At 36.9% G+C, this 26,396-nt stretch overlaps 1 protein-coding gene and 2 long non-coding RNA genes across 6 annotated transcripts in view; 1 reads left to right on the top strand and 2 right to left on the bottom strand.

The window, feature by feature from the left end:
- The window catches only part of LOC127881714 (uncharacterized), a 515,289-nt gene that overhangs the window by 215,783 nt on the left and 273,110 nt on the right, over positions 1-26,396 (bottom strand). The window lies entirely within an intron of this gene.
- LOC127881722 (uncharacterized) overlaps positions 1-26,396 on the bottom strand; it is a 264,293-nt gene that overhangs the window by 74,296 nt on the left and 163,601 nt on the right. The gene's annotated exons all lie outside the window — the stretch shown is intronic.
- LOC127881611 (endosome/lysosome-associated apoptosis and autophagy regulator family member 2-like) overlaps positions 3,549-26,396 on the top strand; it is a 103,106-nt gene continuing 80,258 nt past the window's right edge. For all 4 annotated transcript variants that reach the window (XM_052429642.1, XM_052429641.1, XM_052429638.1 and 1 more), the window contains exons 1-3: positions 3,549-3,754; positions 22,018-22,144; positions 23,115-23,304. In XM_052429642.1, the coding sequence (XP_052285602.1) occupies positions 3,680-3,754; positions 22,018-22,144; positions 23,115-23,304 (392 nt within the window). In that variant the 5' untranslated portion in view covers positions 3,549-3,679. The remainder of the gene's footprint in view (positions 3,755-22,017; positions 22,145-23,114; positions 23,305-26,396) is intronic.

Raw genomic sequence — 26,396 nt, 5'->3', positions numbered from 1 at the left:
TTTGAATTAAGCACATACGCAGTGATGTAGCAAAAATTCAGAGGTTGTATCTCGAATCAGCTTATTAAATATTCGAAAATATTCATGCGTGTCTGTTGGCGTTATGTAAAAGTCACTAAGATGAAAACTGAAACAGCTAAGCCTAAAAGCGCATTAGTGCTCTATACCTATTTTTATGTTAGCGTTGTTGACACCTTGTGAACTGCTCGGGTAACAAGTAAAGCATAAACAGCAATATATACTTTTATTCCTCCATATACAAGATACGAAGATTATTGTATATTTTGAATTTGTATATGGTGTCAAAAATCAAAAGTTTTGTACACGGAACTTTCATTATGAATTTATATTCTTGGTGAGATAGTCATTTGATATTAGAAAAAATATTCCTTTAATATGATGGTGACTGCAAATTTTCTTTATATTAAGTTCTCATTACCATTTTCATCATACTTTCTATGCTTTCAGAACTTCCAAAAAGCATGTTGTTTTTATTTTGTCTTCGTTATTTCTATGAAATAATAAGGATGATAAAAAGAGCACACAAAACTCGACCCGTGCGCTATGACACACACTTTATAAAGTTGAATGGCTTGTGTTCATTTTAAACTTGCGATTGATCTTCAAAAATGAATTGCGTGTTAAATTATGCAATAGCAAACATCTTCAGTGCCTTCAGCGCTTTGATTAATTATGACCGTGAACAAGGGAATATCATATATACATCGTTCTGTGGTTAGGTTAGGGTCTGTTCGTCCAGATTTTGTTTCCATTCAGTACATTTTGCTACCAAGGCAGATTTAAAATTATTTATCCCCGATATTAAGAAAATTTGGTATAATGTACAAAACCAATGATCCTATATGAAATGTGAAGGTCACATATCAAGGTTTAAGGTCATGAAATGTGTGTTTCCTCTTGGTAACTTGCAGGGATAATTTGCTATTCCTCTCGACCAGGCAATGGGTCTCTTGTAAAGTTAATGCTTTTCCGTCAGAGGTCGATGAATTGTAAATTACCACATATTTGATTTTTCTAGAAATTGATGTCTTTACTTGTAATACAAAATTCTCAAAAATATAAACTTAACCCTTTCCCACTTAGAAACAAAGTGAAAATGGCTATTTGCAAACAGCATAAAACCAGAACAGTCTCTGTGTAACACGCAGACTGTTCAGGATTTATGCTGTTTGCTGCTCATCAGTTTCTAAGGTTTGGAAATGAAGCCTTAAAAACTTGAATCTAGTAAGAAAGGTCTTAAATTGAATATAACTTTGTAAGGACTACAAATGCTTGAAAATACATATCTAAGTGGTAAAGGGTTTAATACGTATCTAAGTGGTAAAGGGTTAACTAAAATTTTGTTCCATCACAATAATGCTACCACAGTAGTCAAGGCTTGTTGTCCACTTTTCTGATATGACCGCATACCGCTCCACCTGATTTTGAATGCCAAAATATGATAAACATGTAGTGCTTGAACCAGCTCAGATTAGTTTAAAAATATTAAGCAGGTGGGTTTTTTAAAACCACTGATAGAGATAGATAGTATTGTTCACAAAATGGATGCATTTTTATGCTCCCCGAAAAATTTTCGGGGAGCATATAGTTGCCAGTTAGAAGTTCCATACTTCCGTCCTTCCGTCACACTTTTGTTACAGTTTCTCATAGCACCTTCAATACCTTACCGATCTCTTTCATATTTGGCATGTAGGTACCTTGCATGGACCTCAACCTTTTGATGAGGTTTGAGGTCAATGGGGTCAAGGTCACCGAGGCTAATAATAGATTTTTCCGTCACACTTTTGTTACAGTTTCTCATAGAACCTTCAATACTTTTCCGATCTCTTTCATATTTGGCATGTAGGTACCTTGCATGGACCTCTACCTTTTGATGAATTTGAGGTCACTGGGGTCAAGGTCAAGGTCACCAAGGCTAATAATATATTTGTCCATCACACTTGTTACAGTTTCTCATAGCACCATCAATTCTTTACCGATCTCTTTCATATTCGCCATGTAGGTACCTTGCATTTGATGAGGTTTGAGGTCACTGGGGTCAAGGTCAAGGTCACCGAGGCTAATAATAGAATTTTCCGTCACACTTTTGTTACAGTTTCTCATAGCACCTTCAATTCTTTACCGATCTCTTTCATATTTGGCATGTAGGTACCTTGCATAAACCTCTACCTTTTGATGAGGTCACTGGGGTCAAGGTCACCAAGGCTAATAATAGATTTTTTTGTCCCCCACCACTATAGTGGGGGACATATTGTTTTTGCCCTGTCTGTTGGTTGGTTTGTTGGTTGGTTTGTGTGTTTGTTTGTGCAAACTTTTACATTTGCAATAACTTTTGCAATATTGAAGATAGCAACTTCATATTTGGCATGCATGTGTATCTCATAGAGCTGCACATTTTGAGTGGTGAAAGGTCAAGGTCATCCTTCAAGGTCAAAGGTCAAATATATGGGTCAAAAATCGCTAATTTAATGTACACTTTTGCAATATTAAAGATAGCAGCTTGATATTTGGCATGCATGTGTATCTCATGGAGCTGCACATTGTGAGTGGTGAAAGGTCAAGGTTATCATTCAAGGTCAAAGGTCAAATATATGGGGACATAGTGTTTCACAAACACATCGCTTGTTTTAGGTTGTTATTTACACATAGATTGACAAAGCGCATCATCGGGGAGCATCCATCAGTTTCACTGATATTCTTGTTTAACAAGGGGAACAACAGTTGTTTTGCAGGAAGCGAGACTTCAAAAGAATAGCAAATTACTATTATACATGGAACCTTTGTTCATGCATCCATGTATGTAATAACATATATTTTGCGATATATATTTGATTTGTATACTTCAAAAAGAATGAGAGGACTTAAAATTGTATGTTTTGTTGCTACATCCTGCTTCTTTCACAGAGGACAATTCAAGAAGTGTTCAATGGATTCAACCATAACTTCATCTGGTAATATTTCATATTAAGAAATATGTATATGCGTTCATAAGTTATCAACCTATAAGTTCCACTGCAAGGAATACAAAGCTATATATCTATATATAGACCTTATTGTTAGTGTGTGATATACTTTTTCCAACTTAAAAAGGATTTATTTTTCTCAGACTGGGGCACTGTCTTATACACACACATTCAAAAGGACCTGTGTACCAAATATATTGGCAGAAAATTAAATCCAGGTAAAGACATAACAGCAAATGTTTAGAGAAGTAAAAAATAGAACTATCAAAATCAAACACACACATACAAAGAAAGCATATATTGTTTGGAGTTCATACGTGTTTGCAAATGATTTCCACTGCTTGAAAGATGTCATTTGTAAAAAAATATCATTACACTACCCATAACATCCTCGTTCAAATATGCCTGGCATGTTTTATGCATTTTGTTAGTTAAAAATTATGTATAATTCAATGTTCTTATTTAGGTGTAGTGGGAAATCCCGGAAAGTACATAATGACAAAATGGATCCGCATTTTAGTATCAAAACGTAGTAATTACGAAACAATATATTATTGCACAGCCGAAATGGGAAAATCGACTTGTTGTTGATGTCAGATGTTGCCGTAGCCAATCTAACGTCTTGAAGGTTTTTATGTCTTAATAGCAACACAAATTGTATTGTCACAAAGTAAAAATTATACTGTTTGCAAACAATGGCAAAATTATGTTTTATTGCAATAGCATTTCTTGCGCATTTGGCTGTCGCTGAAGCGGATACCTGCACAGCTGTAAGTACTCCTATAAATATGAGGTCGATTTACATCGACCTCATATCGTTTAACGTTATTTTGCAATAGCATCGTTCCGACATGAATTTATGTCGGAAGCTTTAACGGCATCAAATTCATATAACAGCACAGAATAATCATGCAATAAATTATTAAACATAAAATATAAACATTATTTTACTAATTGCATTAGAAAAATGTTTATACAAACTTACAAGTAATGATAGTCCAGACCTTAAAACACTACCACTGTTCAAATTCCATATTGTTGCCATATAGCACTGTGTAAATTGAAAGTTGCATAATGTTACCTCATTGGTCGGTTATAAATACATTGTTTCTCTATATATAGTATTCGATTTAGACGAAAATAATAATTTACGTGGAATGTCATATTAGTTTTCCATTAAAACTTTGATCTTGCTGTGTGTGTTTATGGACGTTATTAATTATGTTATACTTATTTTTGTATTTCATTAAGAATTAGAACGTGTAGCCCTTTTTGTTAACTGTTTTTAGCAAACGATTCGCGGCTTAATAAGACACGGAAAATAGTTAAAGCGACACTTTCATTTAAAGGTTTAATGTGAACAATATTAAATGAAACCTTTTTTGGTATTAATATATTTTATTGACATGTTAAATTCGATACTTGAAAAGGTGTTTAGTCTTTAAAAAGATGTCACTGATATTGTTAATTTCAATAACTGTTAATATGCTTAATGTTGTGTAAGAAATTGAATAGTTTCACTGAGTTTTATTCCCGCCTAAAATCCGATATCGTAAAACGCGCAACGGTTAAGAATAAGGTCTCAATAAGTTTAAGTATTCAGATCTGAATATCAGCAGCTGTGCCAGCTGGGAGCCCCGTTTTGGCTTTAACAACCGCAAGCGAAACAACATACTTTTTTAAGTCTTGCACTTAGACTCCATGATCACAAGTATAGGTCCCTGCTGTGGCGTATGACACCATAGTGTTATTTAGTATTGGTCGGCACAGTATCTGATCATAACGAGACAATTGGTTTGTGCTGAATACAGGGGCAATAAAACCACAGATCTATCAATAAACAAGATTATTGAGATATCTTTTATTGTACACCGCAATAAAAATGCTCAAACCACGGACTCTAGATTACACGGATAAGAAACATGGCAACATTCTCAGAATCATCACTGCTATATGTGTAATCACCTAACAATTCGTCTAAAAGTAATTTATATATTTGAGTTGAAGACGATGTACTGTTGTATAAGTCTGAATAAACTATCTGTCTGCCTGTCTAAATCAAAGCCGTCATCGTCCAAGTGAAAAAAAATCTGATTTTGAATAGTTGAACATGATGCCCTAATGTCAAAATACGAAATGACCCGCGTAACACCGACCGTGATTTTCAAGAATCTTTAATAAATTGATAATTTAAGGTAAATAACATTTCATATAATTATACATAATTCCCTCGTTGATAATAAACAGCAAACGATGAATGTTTTTGACACCCATTTTATTTCAAGTATGCATGCAAAGCCGAATAAAATCGAGAGGGTCCGCGATATACGCTGTTTCATCATAAATTTAACACCCTTTCTGTGTTATAAACAAGAGCTGAAATAGTTAATTTATTAAGATTTATTTATAATAAGCTTTATTGATATGTTTCGTGAACAAAATACTACAATATATCATAAAAAATATAATAATCATGGCAAAGGAAATTCAATGGCCGGTTTCTAAACAAAAGCATAATCGCCGAGACCGTAGCATCAGTTCAGTGCGTAAGGAACGCGCGCTACTTTCTTCCGCCTTCATTCCTTAATTACTTTCGTTTTTAAACAATTTTTTTTCTATCGTATACAGAATTCTATTCTCCTAAGCAAGATGTAATTTTTAAAACTGAACTCCAAATATAAACGCTACAAATTGGTATTAAGTACGAACATGTCAACCGTAAATCTAGATTCTAAAACTCCAAAACGGTATGATATTTGAAAAAGTTAAAGTTATAACTCGCCGGGCTGTCGAAATCAGAAGAAAAACTTAATATATATTTATATATCTGTTTACTACGTAACGTAAGCTTTCTAATGATATATAATTTGTCAAAATCGGCCGAGAAATGAAACTATAATTCAACAAAAGACGTGAGTGGGTACATCAAAATGTATAACCTCGCTGCTTCGCTGTACGCTAATTGTACAAAATCGATAGCCACAATACGGTAAAATGCGCGGTGGTAAAACATAAAATGTTTATTTCTTGTGTTTATCTCGCTATAAATCCATTAATAACAACGTGAATATACTAAAACGTATATTTTTGAAAGAGGAATTAATAAGCAACAAGATAACGTATAAACCAATAAAATCGGATGAATAGTTTTTGCATAAGATTGAATTTACTACAGTAAGGGTCAAATACTCGATTCATCTCCTAACAATATACACTCCGTGATACAACTGGTAGTTTTAGCACACACATATAGGTTCCATTTAATTAAAGAGTACAGAAAGCTAAAAAGTGATGTGGTTTGTTGTACAACAACAATTGGTTATGTGTAACCTATTCAAAAAATAATTTCGTTCAAGATAATTCAATGTAATTCTATAAACGACAAACACACGAAGTGTGTTGTGTATGTTTATTTTTAAAAATGTACATAAGTGGTTTAAAAGCACAATTTTTACACATTTAAGAGGTAATCGCTCACATATGTCTAATTAATGATAATTTTATGCATTAGCAAAGATTTAACGAGAAAAACTGAAGTTTTAGTTGAACTCAATTTGCTATAGGAAAACGACGGTAGCCGTTTAGACGTAGGCGGGGTAGCTTACGTCTAATTATTTGGACTAAGCTGTAAGTAGCCTTGTTACTTTGCATATTCAACCATTCATTTAAGTGTTAAAATGATTTTTTATACTGAATAAAAAATAATTTGCCATTTCAACAACAGTTACAGAAACTTCAATATCTTGATGGCGTCGCCTCTCTTGTAGTGCGGGAAGACTTATTTCCTCCTACATGGCAGAATTTGTTATCCCTGGTGATGAAGCGTGATGCAGATTAAATTGTTAGACTCCCTCAAGCTTGTCTATGTCCTCTCGCTGCGGTGGGTCCTTTATGACATTTAATTACTCCCGCTTTGATAGTATGGGCAATTGGTAGCTGAAATAATTCGCGTTCAGAATAAATCTGAACGCTGAAACTCCGGTCTGTAAAAACCATAACGAAAAATGAATACAATGCTATTATATCAATTTGCTTAAAATTGCAAAATAATATAACCAACTCATAAAGTTTTAGTTCAGAAGTCCATTTTTACCTCAAATAGCGTCGAATTGAAGTTAAAAGGCATAATTTGTTTCAGTTAAACTTCTGCTTAAATCACAATACAATCACTGACCTCTCGCCATGTTATGAAATATTTAAATATCAACCAATCAGAAGAAGGAATTACAGTGTAATAGGCTGCGGTATCGATTAAAATCTACCTGCGGTATACAGCGGGCAAAGCGATTGGAATGGAAAATGTGAGTAGTGTGTTGATTTAAATTGGTCAGGCGTGCAAAATTGAAAGATTCATAACATAATTCTTACAGAACATTATTGAGAAATGAATTATCTACACAGGTATGTAAATATTATTGCAATCCGTTGATATTAACTGTCTGATATCGGGGCTTGAATGTTGCGCACCAAATTCCTTGCGCATCAATATAGACAAAGAAGGAAAACTTTCGCTATGAAAAAGATATAGTGGACTATTGACGCCAAGAGTCTGCCAAAGCAAAAATCATCAAAAGACTATGGCGGCAATTTATATTGACTAGGGCAATTGGTATGCATTTTTCCCGTAGCTTTTGTGGGCAGTATCTGAGGTTGCTTCTCAAGAAACCTTGTATAGAGTTGATCATTTGGTTATGTGATCTTAAATTTAAAATCATTAGAGAAAGTACTTCCTAATTATAGGTTCTCTTGAAAGATTTGTAGGGTTGTTTTGTTAATAGCTAAGAAGGATTGCGATTTTGATCTGGTACCAGGTAGATATAATTTCTTGGAGTTTAATCTCATTCCTCATTCATGAGTCCATTTTTTTCCATGGGTCTAGGTCTTCTGGGAGGACTTTATATTTCTTTGAATGCATTGAAATCTCTATACAGTAGACAGTTGTCTGCAAATAGCCATGTGAGACTTTGCAATATCTTGCAGGTTATTGGTATAGCAGAAAAAAAGTAAGGGCTTTGCCTTGAGGTACGCCTTAGCTTACAGCAACATGATGGGATTTCGCTCCTTAAACTATTTAAGACTTCTCTTTCGGTAAATTAATTATTGGGCCGCGTATACCATAGCTTTCAAGCTTCAGCAGTAGGCGTTGGTGGGGCACAGAGTCGAAAGCCTTACTGAAATCAAGGACCATATTGTCCAGTTGTTTGTTCCGTTTTTCTTATCCCAGCAGGTCATGGGCTGTGACAACAAATTGGATTTCACTAGAGTCTGCTGAGTGAAAGCCATGATTTCGTCGGGATAGATTCACATGTAGGTTAATACTTGATGCTTGTCCAAGCAGCTTAGTATAGTATATTACATCAAATGATGTTCTCATACCTTAGCAATCACACAGGTGAGTGACAATGACCTTTAATTCTCTGGGGTGTGGGGAACTCCATTCTTAAAAACTGGGGCTATGTTTGTGTCTTTCAAGTCCTTTGGAAGCTACTTGTATCCCCATTTTACTGACGGTTGTTCCTGTATGCTTAAGAGAAGGCAGGAAACACCAAGCTAGATTATATGGAATCTGATGATGGTTTGAAACCTTAAGCCATGACTCTGTGCAGGGTTGGAAATTAACGCTTGCTCACTCACCCGGGGCGACATATTTATTTTGGCCTGGTTGAATTTCAAAAGCCTGTTGTCCGTCCAGGTGAATAGCTTTTTGAAAAAGCTGTTCTTATTAATTGATAAATTGTGCGGTATTCATCAATACTTTTACACATCTGGTGTGAAATGGTAACAGCCCAGGGCTTTCCACAGGCCATTTTACGATCCCTCACCGGGGCGCTTGAATTTCGAAATCAGAGTCCCCGGGGCGCTTGAAATTTTCCGATCAGTGTATTTTTCAGTAAAAGAAAGTGGAGATTGTAAAAAAATTCAAGGTTTCTCTATCAGTGTATCAATATTCCCTGTTTTAAAAGAGTACTTGGTACCTACTTTCACAAGTAATCGCCATAAACACCACATGGGGTAATGGATAATCCACTGATAAGAGAATAGCATGACGCGCGTATCGATTATTCTAGCCACATTACACAGTCATTTAAATGCTGACAAGGATGTATCACAGGAAACTCAGGTAACTTTCCAGTCGTCAAACTGTGATGTTCATCGTCCAATCGGTTACGCGAATGCTTATGAGGGCGGGGTTAGCTATCGACCATTATTTTTTATTGACGTCTAGCGCGAAGTAAGAGTTTATCGAAGCTTGATTAGCAAGAAGTTGTACCATTTACGTAATATAAAACCAGTAACTAGTACAGTACAGTACATTAAAGACGGTTTCGGGTGTCATCATCACACCTTTATGCTGTAAACAAGTGTTACCTATGACTCATAATTAAAACGAGAAATTAATTGCAAGTGGTAAACAATTAATTACTTATAGCGAGTAAGTTGTGCAAATAACTCCTTGTTACAATTATGCGATAACAATTTAATTCCAGTACATGTATATTTCATCATGTCCATTTATAGAACTGATTCACCTCGGTTTTCTGACATTTATTCGACACGTAATGCGCTTGAACAATTTTTCGTTGAATTAATTTACGCACACTTGTAAATGTTTTGTCCGATAGTCGATACTTAGAAGATTGATGATGGCAACCGGCCGTTATCCTCGTGGACAACGTGAATTTCATGCATGATTCAGTCAAAACATTTATTCGACTCGTTGAGTGTTTAAACAAGTTATCGTTAACACAACTGTTAATAGTTGTTGAAATCTCAAATCGGAATAATTAAATTTGTAATCCGAAACCCATTCCCATAAGTCGATGTTAACGCGTTTTAATCTGAAACACACTTCCGAATGTAAATGTTACCGCAACGTTAAAATATTCTTGGTTCAAATTAGCAGTGCAAATTTATTTTGTGTCGAATCTTTTTCTCAATTAAAATGAGCGCGAAAATTATGCAGCATGTACAACGTCGCGTCATTTTGCATAGAAAGCGTGCATGTATTGAGCGTTTTAACAAGCACACAACACGTCAGGGGATTGACGCATGTTCAGAGGCAATATTTCATCAAATCTATAAATAGTAACTTAAAATTTATTTGATACTATAGAACAATGGCAAGGTTTGTGTTAAAGAAATAATTGAAAGCTTTTATCGTAAATATTTACCAGAAAGTGATTTATAAAAACGGAATAAACGTAATTATCGGGTAATAAATAGAAACTTGAAAAGTAGTAAGTATACAGTAATAGAGTACGGTTGAAAGGGATGTACATGTATTGGGGAATCGTTCGAGTCGGGATTTTACTATCTGTGCGGGAAAGTTTTAAAAGGATTAAACAATATAAACAATTATATATTTTTTAAAAATGACTGGGGGATTTTCTTGAAGAGTCATAACCCGTGATTTTTTTTTGCTTTAATTTGTTACAGCCTGTGCCTTTTGAATTGGGAAAATTAGCGCAATAAACCGTGAAATTGGGAAAAAGAGCGCGATAAACCATGAAATTGGGAAAAATTAAGCATTATAAATAGGATTATAAGTAACAGAAGTGATATTGTTTTTAAGTGCATGTTCAGGGAGTTTTCTAGAAAAGGAGTCTGGTCAAATTGGGATTTTTTTTAATCAATAAAAGTGGCAAGTTTGGGAATGATTTATGGACAAAAATGACTAAATTCAAGTTATATATTTTGTAAGATGTTTAAAAAATAAAGTTGAGACCTAGATTTAAGAAATCATAATTAAGTTATATGAGACTTCTTTCCAAAAAAAAAAAAAAAAAAATTTTTTTTTTTGGAAGTTGGGCTTTTTTTTAGAAATTTTGGTCAGATTTTTGGGAAAAAACGTGTATTTTTGCGATTGGGAAGCAGCCGAAAATCGGCTGTAAATTTGAGCAAAAAAAATCACTGCTGATAACGCACCAAATGACGTCTTTTGACGCTTTTTCTTTGAGTTATAAAGCACCACAGAACGTGAATTGACACGTTGAATTAAAAAAAAATCAACGTCGGGAGGGGACACCCTTCCCGAACCACCCCTATCAGCCCCGGGGCGCCTGACAAAAATCCTGCCTAAAGCACTGCAGCCAATTAAATTGTGTCTTACAAAACATCGAATACACATAGAGTTAATCAGCCAATGACATTAGATGCTGAATAATTTCTGTATAATTTCTTTCCAAAATGACTACGCCCACTGCGTAACAAAACTGTTAAAATGTGGCAATTATTTCAAGGTGTTTCTGGGCCAGAAAAGCCAAACATTTAAGAGGAACACAAATTACATGTATTATTAAAATACATGTACAATAAAGAGTACGATCAATCTAAACGTACATGTAAGTGTGAGTTTCAACTTGGATGGCTGGAAAAAGGGCCATGGTTAACAAATGATGAGAACTGTATGAATATTGTGTTTCAGAAGGAGTGCAAAATTCTTTTGTGACTGTTTGCTCCTTGGTAAAATGGACAGCATTAAGAAGTAATGTGCTCCAACCAGCTTTTCAAAATAGAGGGGAGCTTCCCCAAAAAGGGCACATTTCACGCGTAATTTTGGGAAATAGGGCATTTGGTTATAAATATACTTAAGTATATACTTTGATTATACTATATACTTATTAATTGTAAACACTAGTGCATTGGATAACTTCACCAATTGTATGCTGTTCCTCATTTTGTGTAATGAAATTACAATAAATATATTACTATCTACATTGGCGCTAAGGAAAACAACTTAGTAGCCAATTTCCTAACCGACTTGGGCTAGCATCCGACTACACGCATTAGAGATATGTAGATATCATATTTCTTTCCGGTGTGTGTGTGTGGGGGGGGAATTTTGATGTTTTTTTTATCACCTATCATCATTGAATTGCATGTTTATCTTTCAGGTTCCAGTTTCAGCATCAGTGGCCTTTTAGAAGAAAATGAAATGAAGAAAACATGAAATAAATTCAGGGGTTTTACTGGGTCAAAAAAACGTTGTGACTGTCACTACTTAAATTCGTTGCTTTAAATAACTTTGAGCCAATGTTTGTCCACAATAATAATATCTGTATCTATACGTTGAAGATCCCGACTTGCGGTTTTTATTCAACGGGGTGAGAGAGCGGGTTGTGTTGCGCGGTAGTTCTGTAGAGCGTTTTTGAAAGACTCTACGCTGTCCTTCTGCACCACACTGTCTGGTAGGTGGTTCCAGTGAATGGCTGTGTCCACAGAGAAGGAGTTTCTATACTGTATAGCTTTGCTATCTGGGATTTGTAGGCCTTTTGAGTTGTTGCAAACTTGACTGTTTATGAAATTTGTTGCTATATGGTCCGAAAAGGTTTTTGCTTTAATTTTGTGTTTAGGTTTAGAGAATTTTAGGAATTTGTCAGGTGGAAGTGACGGTACCAACCCTTCAACCACCTTGTACATAAGGATGAGGCGAAGACTGATCCTTCTTTCCTTGAGCTCTTCCAACTTGAGGTGATATTTCATGCTTGTTACTGCACCGGGGCTTCTGTTGTTATAGTCTTTCTTTATGAACCTAGCTGCTCTGTTCTGTAGTCTTTCTAGTTTGTCAATGTCCCCTTGTAAGTATGGGTTCCATATGGTTGCCCCGTATTCCATGGTTGATCTTATTAATGCTATGTAGGCTGTTTTTCTGCATGCTTCAGGTACATTTCTGAGGTTTCTGCGTATAAATCCAAGTGTAGAGTTTGCTTTACTGTAAACGTTATTGATGTGTTTGCTCCATTTGAGGTCGTTTGATATTAGTATACCTAAGTATGGATTGCCCTGTACTTGTTGTAGTATGTGATTGTCTAGATCATAGAAAGTGTTTGATTTTTGGTTTATTGACATAATATAACATTTTTTGGCGTTGAACCTCATGCCCCAGTCGCTAGCCCATTTTTCTAAGTTAAGAAGGTCTTTTTGTAGAGTGTGGTGGTCTTTTTCATTTTTAATTGTTCTGTACAGTAGGCAGTCTTCTGCGAATAGTCTGACGGATGAGTTTACGCAGTCTGGGAGGTCGTTTATATGGCAGAGAAACATTATCGGTCCCAGGACTTTGCCTTGGAGTACACCTGAGTCTACGGTGGTTTCATTTGATGTTTCTTCTTCAACTATTGTTCTCATGTTTCTTTTGGTGAGGAAGTTGGTGAGCCATGTGTGTATGTTTCTATGGATTCCATATTGGTGGAGCTTGTGTAGGAGTTTGTTGTGTGGTACTGTGTCAAATGCTTTTGAAAAATCTAGAATGGCTATGTCAACTTGGTGTCCTTTGTTGTGTTCATTGAGGAGGTCGTCTAGTGTGGTAATCAGTTGTGTTTCGCACGAGTAACCAGATCTAAATCCATGGTTTAAGTTTGTTAATATTTTGTTTGATTCAAGGTGTTTTAGGAGGTGTCTGCATATAATGTGTTCCAGTATCTTGCAGATTACAGAGTTAAGTGAAACTGGTCTGTAATTTTCTGGTAGGTGCTTGTCCCCTTTTTTGTATATGCTTGAGATGTTTGTGTCCCTCCAGTCTGTTGGTAGTTCTCCAGTGTCTAAGGATTTTTGTAGGATTGTTTGCAGAATTGGTGTAAGTTGTGATGCACATTGTTTCAAAATATGATTTGGTATGTTGTCTGGTCCTGATGCTTTGTTCGGGTTTACTTTTTCCAATAGTTTCTTTAGTCCTTTTTCTGTGAAATGAATTGGTTGTATGTTATTCTTGGCTCTAAGTCTTGTAGGTGGAAGTTGGTTATCAGAGCTTTTGGTGAAAACTGATTTAAATTGGTCTAGAAGCAGTTCGGATTTGCCTTTGCTATCGCTGATGAGGTTGACTCCTTTTCTGAGTGGAGCTATTCCGCTTGAGTCTTGTCGTTTAGATTTCACGTATTTCCAAAATGGCTTTGGGTTATTGGTTTCTAGTCCTTCTATGATGTTGGTGTTGACATAATCTCTTTCAGCTCTTCTTAGTTCTCTCTTACATTCTTTTTTAAAATTCCTATAATTTTTCCAGTTTTTGGTTTTGCGAGCCTGTCTGTATAGCCTTTGCTTCCTTTTTATCAGTTTTCTTTGTTTGGTCTTAATATTAATTAAAACAAAAATCTATATTGACAAATTTAAAGTCTAAACAATGATCAATGTCACCATGAAGTAGCATCCAGTCTGGAGATTAAAATGAAACATTGTTATTGTTAATAATAGGATATATTTATTTCACAACACATTATTTCAACTAATGTCAACAACGTTGACAGTTTTGTTAGGTCACGAAAATATATGACAATATCAACATTACATTTTACTTGCAGAGTGATAAATCCTCCTTCCAAACAAGTTCTTTATTTGTTGAAATAACAACTGTCTGCCCCTATTCATGTTAAAATTCATCATGATTGAGGACAGACAGTGTTTTAAAGTTCAGAAATAAAATCCAAACACAAATATGTTTTCCATGCCGTAATTTCGGACTAAAAATTAACCGCATATTCACATTAAAAAAGATGATTATTTTTCAAATGTTAATAGATATTTTGAATTAAAAATCACTATTTTTGCAAACAAACAATTATAGCCAAAGAATTCAGAAGTTTAAAAAAATCAATAGTGCTGAGTTTGATTTCATTCGAGTGTGATTGTGCCTAACCAAGCGTGACCTCAGAGATAATCTCTCACAGCATGTTACTATCGTCTGCAACAAAAGGCTAATTAGTGATCTGATAACAAACCATGCCCTTGGGGCTTGTTTGTTCACAATGTGTTGACTTAATACACCCCAGGCAGTCATGTAAGGGTGTTATCTGTGTATTCATGTCGATGTTTCTGGCGATTTATACGGCCTGAAAGCAGGAACTAAGAGATCAAAAGGGCATTTGACAGAAAAATAGAGGGGCGCTTTTTAAGGGGGCAAATTTAAGAGGGGCGCAGCGCCTTGGTCAGCAGCTGGAGCGTGCGCGTCGCGACCGAGGCGAGAGTCGCCCGAAGAAAATTTTCTCACCTGAGGGGAACTTCTGCGGGTGGCTCTGCTAATCCAGCTGAGTCCATCACCCTCGAGCCGGACGTCTTCCGCACTGCTGGGATTGCTGTCTTCTCCAAGATGCAGCGGACTTGTCACCCGCTGTTTATAGTCAAGAGCTCGCTGACCTGGACCTGCCAGAGGTCCCGTCTGTAGAGGGACAGGGATAGTGGGACAGCGAGACCACCAGTGTGGAGGAAATACGGGGCAGACCAGAACAGGCTTCTTTCCTGGGCAGGTATTGAAGCATGACTGGAACTTCGAGGGGGTGGCCTTATTGAGGGACCCCGGGACAGCGGTACTCAGTACGCTCAACGCACTGGGGAAACTGTCTCGGGGATGAAGACGACGGCCGGTGACAGCGAGAAGGGCCATAAAGGCAGAGCTGCTTGCTTGCACTCCTTTGGTGGAGCTGCGTACAGACAAGAATTTGTCTTTGAATTGTCAACTACCAGTGCACGGTGGCCAATGAGACCTTAATGTGCACTGGTAGTTGACAATTCAAAGACAAATTCTTGTATATTTGGATCTAAATTATATCTTTGGCGAATACCTGGGAAGCCGGTGTAAATTTGACCTACTTTGGCTTAAAATTAATCTTTTTCCCCTGAAAGGTCACAAGGGCAGGTCGGACCATAAAGACTTCGTGAAGAGGCCGGTAGGTCCTGAAAATAAACTCTGATACACACACAAGGGCGCAGCGCCCCTCTATTTATTGCTAGCTTGAGCACTGAGTATGAGCAGTCTGTCATGGGCCTGTTAAGCTTTGATGAAATTGCTGATAACTAAATTATCAGGTCATAAATAATAAGTGAAAACAATGTACAAAATTTATAAATTATGTTTTTCTATTCACTGCATGTCTGAACTCACTGTGTACATTTATTGAGAAACCAAATATATATTAAGCATTAGAAAGGCTCTGGGCTCATGGTTTTTTTGCCGGGCAACCTAATTTTAGGAGTTGGGCAACCAGCCATATTCAGTTATTTTCCATCCCTGACTATGTTAGGTTTGATGTAGTGGAGAGCTGCTGGAGTTCAGACCTTTTGACTCCGTCAACTCTACTACAGTTGATGTTCACGATGCCAAGGTTTAGTTTCTGGGAGATGATAAACAAGAATGTGCTGTTGGTAATGGACTAGGTTGCTGAAGAGAAGTTTTGTTGTCATGATCTACAAGGTCCTACTAATGGACTGCTGAAGTGAAGGAGGCTGAATGTGGTGCCAGAGGTGAATGGGTCTATTGTAGAATATTGACAGTGGCTCATGAAGGTTTGAGCTAAATTCAAAATTGTGAAGCTGATGGTATTAATGCTTTCACATTTACAGCATAACCTTGGTAGATGTTCGTGTTTAGCTAGAAGGTCATAATAGGAAGAGCAGAGTTCAAGGTTCTAATTTATACCCATATATCATGTATATCAGTCAACAATGAAACTAGACTTAGCAACCCAAATCAGTCGATAAATCAATGGCTTATCAGCTGGAATTATCAGGAATTCCAACAGTCATCATAGTTTTCCGGTCATAATTTCTTTGTTCGTAAAGATAATACCATGCAATAAACATCTATTGAATCGTCATAAAATTCTCTTTCATCTGATATAAATTATATTTATGGGGGATTAATTCCTAAAACACATGCCCCTGGTAATTGGAAGATTTTTCATCAGCGGGAGCGATCTCCTGATTACGTCACTGATGGGTGAGTGTTACCGGACATGCACTTTATTTGCAAACAAATGCGAGGTGGTTATTGCTCATGAATATTCATGATTTTTCTTCAGCAAGAAATTTGATTGGTTAAACTTCAACCTTGTTTTTGGGAAAGGGTGAAAGGGGCCTTTTCACAGATTTTGGCATGTATTGAAGTTTGTCATTAAATGCTTTATATTAATAAATGTGAACATTGGATCTAAAAAGCTTCAGTAAAAAACAAGAATAAAATTAAAGAAAGAAAAAAAAGTAACCCTCAACTGTGCTCGAACCACTGACCCCTGACTAAAAGTCTATCGCCTACACCACTCCGCTATCCGTGCTCACACAATGAGTGGTGTATTTTAAACTTTAAATAAGCAATTCTCGTAGTATCACAAAATATAACGACAACAACAGAACTCTCCAAATTATTCAATCGTTTCGCGTCGCTTTATAATTTTCAGGTTTTAAAATCGTCAAAAGATGCATAATTATAATGGCTATTTTAGAGCATGGTTAATGTTCAGTATTACTGTTTCCTTACAAATATCATAACTACAACAAAAATGTGCAAATCTGAAGCAATTTTTTTAGCTCACCTGATTGCTCAGGTGAGCTTTTGTGACCGGTCTTTGTCCGTCGTATGTCCGTCCGTCCGTTCGTTAACATTTGCTCGTAAAGGCCACATTTCTTGTCCCATCTTCATGAAACTTGGTCAGAAGCTTTGTCCCAATGAAATCTCGGCCGAGTTCGAAACTGGGTTGTGCCGGGTCAAAAACTAGGTCACTAGGTCAAAAAAAGAAAAACCTTGTAAACACTGTAGAAGTCATATTTCATGCCCATCTTCATGTAACTTTGTCAAAATGTTTGTCTTAATGATATCTTGGTTGAGTTCAAAAGTGGTTCCGATTCGTTGAAAAACATGTCCGCCAGTGGACGGGGCAGTTTTCCTTTTTTGGCTATAGATAAACCTTGTAAACACTCTAGAAGTCACAATTTTTGCCCAATCATCATGAAAGTTGGTCAAAACATTGGTTCAATTGATGTCTCGGACGAGTTCGAAAATGGTCGAGATTGGTGAAAAAACATGGCCGCCAGTGGGCGGGGCATTTTTCTCTATATGTATATAGTGGCAGTTTTCCCTATTTGGCTATAGAGAAACCTTGTAAACACTCTAGAAGTCACAATTTTTGCCCAATCATCATGAAAGTTGGTCAAAACATTGGTTTTATTGATATCTCAGACGAATTTGAAAATGGTAGGGATCGTTGAAAAAGCGTGGCCGCCTGTGGGCAGGGCATTTTTCTCTATATGTATATAGTGAAAACGTGAACACAGTAGAAGTCACATTTTTGGCCCATTTTTTATGAAATTTGCTCAGAACATTTGTTTCCTTGATACGAGAGTTGAGTTCATAAATGGTTCCAATCAGTTGAATAACATGGCTGCTGGGAGGGGGGCAGTTTTCTCATTATGCCCCCCCCCCCCTTTCGAAGAAGAGGGGGTATATCATGTTTTGCTCATGTCGGTCCGTCCGTCCACCAGATGGTTTCCGGATGATAACTCAAGAGCGCTTATGCCAAGGATCATGAAACTTCATAGGTACATTGATCATGACTCGCAGATGACCTCTATAGATTTTCAGGTCACTAGGTCAAAGGTCAAGGTCACGATGACCCGAAATAGTAAAATGGTTTCCAGATGATAACTCAAGAACACTTATGCCTAGGATCATGAAACTTCATAGATACATTGATCATGACTCGCAGATGACCCCTATTGATTTTCAGGTCACTAGGTCAAAGGTCAAGGTCACGGTGACCCAAAGCAGTAAAATGGTTTCCGGATGATAACTCAATAACGCTTATGCCTAGGATCATGAAACTTCATAGATTCATTGATCATGACTTGCAGATAAGCCCTATTGATTTTCAGGTCACTAGGTCAAAAGTCAAGGTCACGATGACCCGAAAGAGTAAAATGGTTTCCGGATGATAACTCAAGAACGCTTAGGCCTAGGATCATGAAACTTCATAGGTACATTGATCATGACTCGCAGATGACCCCTATTGATTTTCAGGTCACTAGGTCAAAGGTCAATGTCACGGTGACCTGAAATAGTTAAACGGTTTCTGGATGATATCTCAAGAACGCTTATGCCTAGGATCATGAAACTTCATAGGTACAATGATCATGACTGGCAGATAACCCCTATTGATTTTCAGGTCACTAGGTCAAAGGTCAAGGTCACGGTGACCTGAAATAGTAAAATGGTTTCTGGATGATAACTCAAGAACGCTTATGCCTAGGTTCATGAAACTTCATAGGTATATTGATCATGACTCGCAGATGACCCCTATTGATTATCAGGTCACTAGGTCAAAGGTCAAGGTCACAGTGCCAAAAAACGTATTCACACAATGGCTGTCAAGGTCACGGAGACTCAACTTAGGAAAATGGTTTCCGGATGATAACTCAAGAATGCTTACGCCTAGGATCATGAAACTTCATAGGTACATTGATCATGACTCGCAGATGAAATAATGATGAAACTTGACCAGGATGTTTGTCTGGACAATATCAAGGTCAAGTTTGACATTTGGTAAAGATTGAATGAACCGACTCCTCTCAGGTGAGCGAACTGGGGCCATCTTGGCCCTCTTGTTTTATTTTGTCAATTTACTGAAACGTTAAAACTCCCCTTTAATACTTGAATACCTGTACAGTCGTGTATGTTGCATTATTGTATATGCAGGGTTTTCCCTTCCTTTTATTTGAACAGGCCAAATAAAAATTTGAACAGGCCAAGCAAGGCACTCCTGCTAGGGGGGTCCGGGGGCATGCCCCCCCCGAAAAATTTTGAAAATCTAGACGCAAAATGGTGCATTTTGGGGGGGGGTTTGGACAGAAATTTTAGAGATGAAAATTACTTGTTTTTTTGTGTATCACTTATGGAATTTTTCTAATTTTTTAAAAAATTTGTGAGGGGAGTGCCAAATAATTATACTGTGCATAGTGTGCGATGAATTTTGAAACAAGTCAATAACTAAGCTACTGGTTATGCCAAAGCCATTTATTTCTCATCAAGGGGTCGGGTTTGAACACGTGTATTTGGCTAACACAGCATTGCAAACTTTATTCAACTAAAAGTATTGTTTGAATAATTTCTTTCATGCATTTTCATCGAGATTTTCATCAATACAAACCTTTCTGACGTTTTGAAGGCGCTGTCACACTGAAAAAATCTCTCAGGGTTCGTTTCATTTTGAGAAAACCATGTGGTTACGATTTTTGTAGTTATTTGCGTACTCAAAATAATCAGCCAATGAGAAGCGCCGTTTTGTAGTTATTTGCGTACTCAAAATAATCAGCCAATGAGAAGCGCCGTTATAAATTATACTTGTTCGGTAAAACGTACACACGGAAGTATAAAGAACATAAACAAAACGATGTTAAATCGATGTTTTCGCTTGTTTAATTTCGTCTTTTCTTAACTTTAACAATTACATCGATCAAAGTTGCAAAACCTCTCAACCTTTTTTGTTACCAGCATTTGAACCGGCCAGAAAATCGATTGAACCGGTCAATTTGGCCGGCGGCCGGTTCTTAGGGAAAACTCTGTGTATATGGGAAGTTTACTTTTGCATATCTTGTGGTTATCTGCTTCAAATAACTGTATGTATGATTTATAACAATGATTACCTGATTTATTTAGACTGACATAGTAAATAAATTTAGAAATCTTATCCTCTTAAACAGTTAGGGTTAGGTTCATAATATTTAGTGTGCAACATCGTAGTGTGGTCCCTAAGTTGTTTTTTCAATCGCCATGATGGGGTTTAATTTTGCTCCACCCTATAGGTTACTTATATTTATTTACTTTTTATGCCCCTGGTAGGGTGGCATATAACAGTTGAACTGTCAGTCCATTGGTCTGTCTGTGTGTCCGTCCGAAAACTTAAACATTGGCCATAACTTTTGCAATATTGAATATAGAAACTTGATATTTGGCATGCATGTGTATCTCATGAAGCTGCACATTTTGAGTGGTGAAAGGTCAAGGTCATCCTTCAAGGTCAAAAGTCTAAAAATACAATCCAAGGGAAGTAATAAGCTTTAAAAGGGAGATAATTTCTAAACCTGCCAAATGATATATTGAAATTTTATTTCAAAGCGGCGCAATAGGGGGCATTGTGTTTCTGACAAAAACATCTATTGTTTTAATCTAGTTATTTTACTTATATTAAATTTATTACATGTTTGTTTGTTTATAATAAAACCTTTGATTTGTTGAAAAAAACTGTATCAGACCATATAAAATCTGTGTCATACAGACGAAAACCACAGTCATCACACAAATATCTCAAAATCATCATTTATCAATTTAGTGTCTCAGGTAAGCAGCCTGGGGCCTTCAGGCTGTCTTGGTACATTTACAGTGTTTATGTTTAAAAAAATATCAAAACATCTTGATATTATAAATCACAAGGTACATGTTTCAGAAAAAAAGCATCTCTTGGTAAGGGATACTTTGAAACACATGAAATTTAATGGGGACTACACTGTAATCAAGGACAATCTATGTTTGTCAGATTGTTGCCTAATAGGTCATGTGCCTTTTGACCAGTATTTATTTGCCTGCAATTCTATGTAGAGTGCTGGCCCTATCGCTTCAGTAAATGGAAACCTTCCATTAGGAATTTTTCGTTCCCATTTGTGAAAGATTATAATTTTTCCATTGGGAATGGAGCTGTATGCCGACCCTAAATTTGAATGAAAAAAAAAAGATTCTTGATTTTAAAGCATTAATTAGCAACTAAACAACACTTATTTTCCAATTTTAGTCAAAGCATTAATTTTCCCAAATCCAAAGGGATTGGCCCCATTTCCAAAATGGTGAGAGAAAAACACTCCTGAGTATGCTCATTATGCTCCCCCAAAATTTATTTTGGGGGAGCATATAGTCTCCACTTCGTGTGTGCGTCTGTCCCATCCGTGTCGTGTGTCCGTCCGTGCACAATTTTTGTCCAGGCTATTTCTCAGTAACTAATGACCAGAATTCAATGAAACTTTATGGGAAGCTTCACTACCAAGAGGAGATGTGCATATTATCAGCGGGTTCTGGTCGGATGATTTTTCACAGAGTTATGGCCCTTTGAAATTTTCTATAAAAAAAATTCTTGTCCCCCCAACTACTGTGCCCTTGAGACGTTTCCTTTTATCTGAATATATAGTGCAATATTGTGACAAAAAAAACTTTGGGGAGGATCACCCGTCTCCGAAGGTTTCTTGTTTGGTAAGTGGTTGGTCATGCATGTGCTCCCTGTATTTGTTTCAGGATGACTATGAGTACCAGTACACCCAGTGTGATGAAGAAGGCCACAGATGGAGGGTGTCTGTACCCAGTAGGGACTGCACTCCAGGGGCAGACCACAATGACATTCCACGCAGGGGACTGGACTGTGGTATGTAACACTTCTGTGTATCTCAACCCTTTACCACTCAGATACGCATTTTGACACTTTTACATTTTTTGTAGTCCCTTAGAAAACCATATAAAATTAAAGACTTTTCTTCTAGATTTCGGGGTTCCCTCTGGGCTTTAAAAAGTTGTCACCACTTACTTTCGCCAAATTAAAAATGTTGTCGCCACACTGGGTCTACATTTGGGCAATGAAGATCATATTATAATACAAACAAAAACTGAGCATTTTACAGTATGTTAAATGAATTGATTTAATAACGGTATTATTAATAATAACAACACATTTAACAGTTTTCATTTGATAAAGGCACATTCAATCAGTTGTAAGTCTTGTTGATTGACACCTTCTTAGCAGTCTGAATATGTTGCAACAGTTTGGGTGCTTCAGCAGCTTTCTGGTAATCTTAAAATACAAAAAGAAAGTATAATATTAATATAGTACTAATATTTATCAATTAATGTGTAGTATATAAATAATATTAATGTATGCTAGCATACTACAAAGAGCCTATAGCACAACAGTCAAATATAATAAGCATTTGTGTTTATCAAATGTCAAATTGATTATCATGTGCATAACTATGTTCATCTTTTTTAAAACAGTACATCTGGAAGTGAATGAATTGATATAAAGAGTTCACACAGCATAGATTGTGTGTTGGAAATCATATTGAAGGAAAGAAAATTCTGATTAACAACTGTCTGGGGGTCCAGTGGGTCATTACATAGACATGATAATATATTTATACAAGTCAAACAGTGTTCAAGTCATAAATGCATTTTACCTTGAATGCCGTCCGCTATGTACTTGTGGTATGAGTGTAAAGCCTGGTAGGAATGTAAAGCACAAGTTTACTGTTAGTGTACACCCAGAGTTTCCTTCCATAAAATCATCGAGCTGTGGGTTAATGGTGCAAAGTCTGACAAAGTTTCTCCATTGTCTTCTCCAGACTTTGAATGCCCCGTGGGTCATTATCTGGACATGGCCAGTCAGCAGTGCAAGAACTGTGCCGCAGGCACGTATTCCAGTGGCAGTTCGGCGCAGTTTGATGACTGGGAGAAGCTTCCCGCGGGTTTCTCTGTGAGCACGGAGTCACTGAGCAGCTGGGAACTAGACAGTGAGCCAATCAACTGCTCTATGTGAGTTCCATTTAGTTTAAGTTGAAACCAATTTGTTTTTATGCCCCCTTCGAAGAAGAGGGGGTATATTGTTTTGCACATGTCGGTCAGTCCGTATGTCCGTCCCTCCACCAGATGGTTTCCCGATGATAACTCAAGAACGCTTATGCCTAGGATCATGAAACTTCATAGGTACATTGATCATGACTAGCAGATGACCCCTATTGATTTTGAGGTCACTAGGTCAAAGGTCAAGGTCACGGTGACCCGCAATAGTAAAATGGTTTTCGGATGATAACTCAAGAACGCTTATGCCTAGGATCATGAAACTTCATAGGAACATTGATCATGACTCGCAAATGACCCCTATTGATGTTCAGGTCACTAGGTCAAAGGTCAAGGTAACAGTGACCCGAAATAGCAAAATGGTTTCCGGATGATAACTCAAAAACGCTTATGCCTAGGATCATGAAACTTCATAGGTACATTGATCATGACTCGCAGATGACTCCTATTGATTTTCAGGTCACTAGGTCGAAGGTCAAGCTCACAGTGACCCGAAATAGTAAAATGGTTTCTTGATGATAACTCAAGAACACTTAAGCCTAGGATCATGAAACTTCATAGGTACATTGATCATGACTCGCAGATGACCCCTATTGATTTTCAGGTCAATAGGTCAAAGGTAAAGGTCATGGTGACTCAACTTAGAAAAATGGTTTCCGGATGATACAGGGCTCGGCCGTGAGGGCGACGTGGGCGACATCTTCGCCTGGGACATAATAATGTCGCCCTTAAATTACATGAAGGAGAAGTTGACTTCGCCTTCTTTTTTACAACATCGACGTTTTTTTCTCTCAACTTTTTCATCTAAAAATTCTCTATTTTCACATGTCATAAAGTCACCGATGACGCTTGTTATGTTATCAGTTTATTATCACAGCAAAAGATCGACTGCTGTGAAATCTTATCCAGGCAACTAGCATACATGGGCATTCACTCCAAACAATAACGGTTTAGATCAAAAGATCATAGCGAGTGTCATTTCGCCGACAGTTTGGATAGTTCTCTGTTCTGCAAGCCCAATTAGTACACGCCTTGTAGGCGGAGTTAAGCGGTACATTAACATCGATAGTTACCAATGAGAACGCGCGCATTGTATATACATATGCAGTTGTTACCTGAGCGATGAAATGACGTCGATATAGAAATGTATTTACGCTCAAAAAAGTTTACACGCGCAACACATTCCCAACAGTAAATATGAATACGATTTATTCTAGTATGTTCTACTGTTTACTTGTTTCGTGTTTCAAAACTCATAAACACTAATTATCCAGTCGATGTGCAATTCATTTTGTCAGACATTAATTCATAACCATATAAACGAAAACTAACAACCCACCCGTGCAAACTGTAGTGCTAATTTCCATAATTTTATCTACCGTATCCATACGTAAACGACTTTATTTTATATACCGCAACCTCTTTGCGCGTGCTGTAAGTTGTCTAATGATTACGTGATAATTGATTGACCATTCGATAATTACAGGTTTTTGGCAGACGGCACGGTTAAAGAAAGTCGGAAAACTTATTAAAGAAAAACAAAATTGATCAAAGGTCTATTAATTACGTAGATCCACTACTGTAAAAGTCCAGCGAGTTTTGTCAGTTTGTTAATCCACCGATAATAACGAGTAACACCCATCTTATATAAACTGGAATCACAGTTCATTTTTATACTAACAAGTCCTAATACTACACAATAGACATTGAGAAAACACATTTCCTCGATTAGACATAAATTATCCGAATAGAATAAAATTGCTACGTCATGACTCATGACCTTCGACATTGCAAATGGCAGATGTATTGTAACATTTAACCCGCGTTCAATTCAAAGCTGGCGATTCAAATTACAAGTAATGGTGATTTAATAATGGAGAAAGCATTAACTGGATTTAACAAACATGTACGTGTAATAAGGTTTGTTAAACCAGATAACAACAAGGAAAATTTGGATTATTAAATGAAACAGGTAAGGCATTCTCAAGTGTACATATTTCGGATATGTATACATTCGGATAAACAGTAATAGATATACTATATGTCCCATGCATTAAGATTGTGTTTTGTTGACTCGTTTTTACCACAATTTGGTGATTTCATGACGCGAAGAATTTCCGATGGCATTGGTACCGGACTTGTTCCCAATTGGGTGAAAAAAATCACTTACTAATTATCATGTACATTATGATGTAAATAGGGTTTGGATTGTCATTGCATTATTAAAGTACTGTTTATTTTTATGATGCACATGGAAATCACAAGTTTTAATTGTATGAATTGATTTATGTGACTTAATATGTAAGGATTTATTGAATTTGAAAATAGTATTTGTTTGTCATTTATGATGATACTTAGGCTTGGTTTAATGAGGGGTATAAAACAAGCGAAAATTTTATTAAACGCCTAACGGAAATCACTTCTCCTTCTAGTGGCCTCACTTCTCCCTAATTTCAGCTCAGGGAGAAGTCACTTCTCCCTCAAGTTTGAACCTAGGCTGAGCCCTGTGATAACTCAAGAACGCTTACGTCAAAGGTCAAGGTCACAGTGCCAAAAAACGTATTCACACAATGGCTGTCACTACAACTGACAGCCCATATGGGGGGGCATGCATGTTTTACAAACAGCCCTTGTTTGCTTGATTGCAACAAAGGCCTAAGGCTTATTGAAACGTTCTTAAGTTTGCTGGCTGGGTAGAACCTGTACTTGGCGTATTTGATGGAGATTTTAACCCATTCATGCCTAGCGTCCTGAAAAAAAGGACATTGCAAACATCGTAGACCCAGATGAGATGCCGAATGATGTGGCGTCTCATCTGGGTCTGCGCTTTTTCCTTAAAGGAATTTCTGTAAGAAATATTCTAAAAATAGAAATAAATATACCAGACATCCCTAATTTTGGAAATAACTTGATCCAATTTAGATGGATGGGAGAGTCTACTAGGCATAAATGGGTTAAGAAAACTCCCACAGTGGGGATTGAAGCCTTGACCTTCAGGTCGCCTTGTGGACAAAGTATTAATAATACCAGGGCGACCTTAAAAATAG

Source organism: Dreissena polymorpha, chromosome 5, assembly GCF_020536995.1.
Source record: "Dreissena polymorpha isolate Duluth1 chromosome 5, UMN_Dpol_1.0, whole genome shotgun sequence".
NCBI lineage: Eukaryota > Metazoa > Mollusca > Bivalvia > Myida > Dreissenidae > Dreissena > Dreissena polymorpha.
The sequence above is the reverse complement of the archived record's forward strand: the minus strand, read 5'-3'. Positions and strand labels throughout refer to the sequence as shown.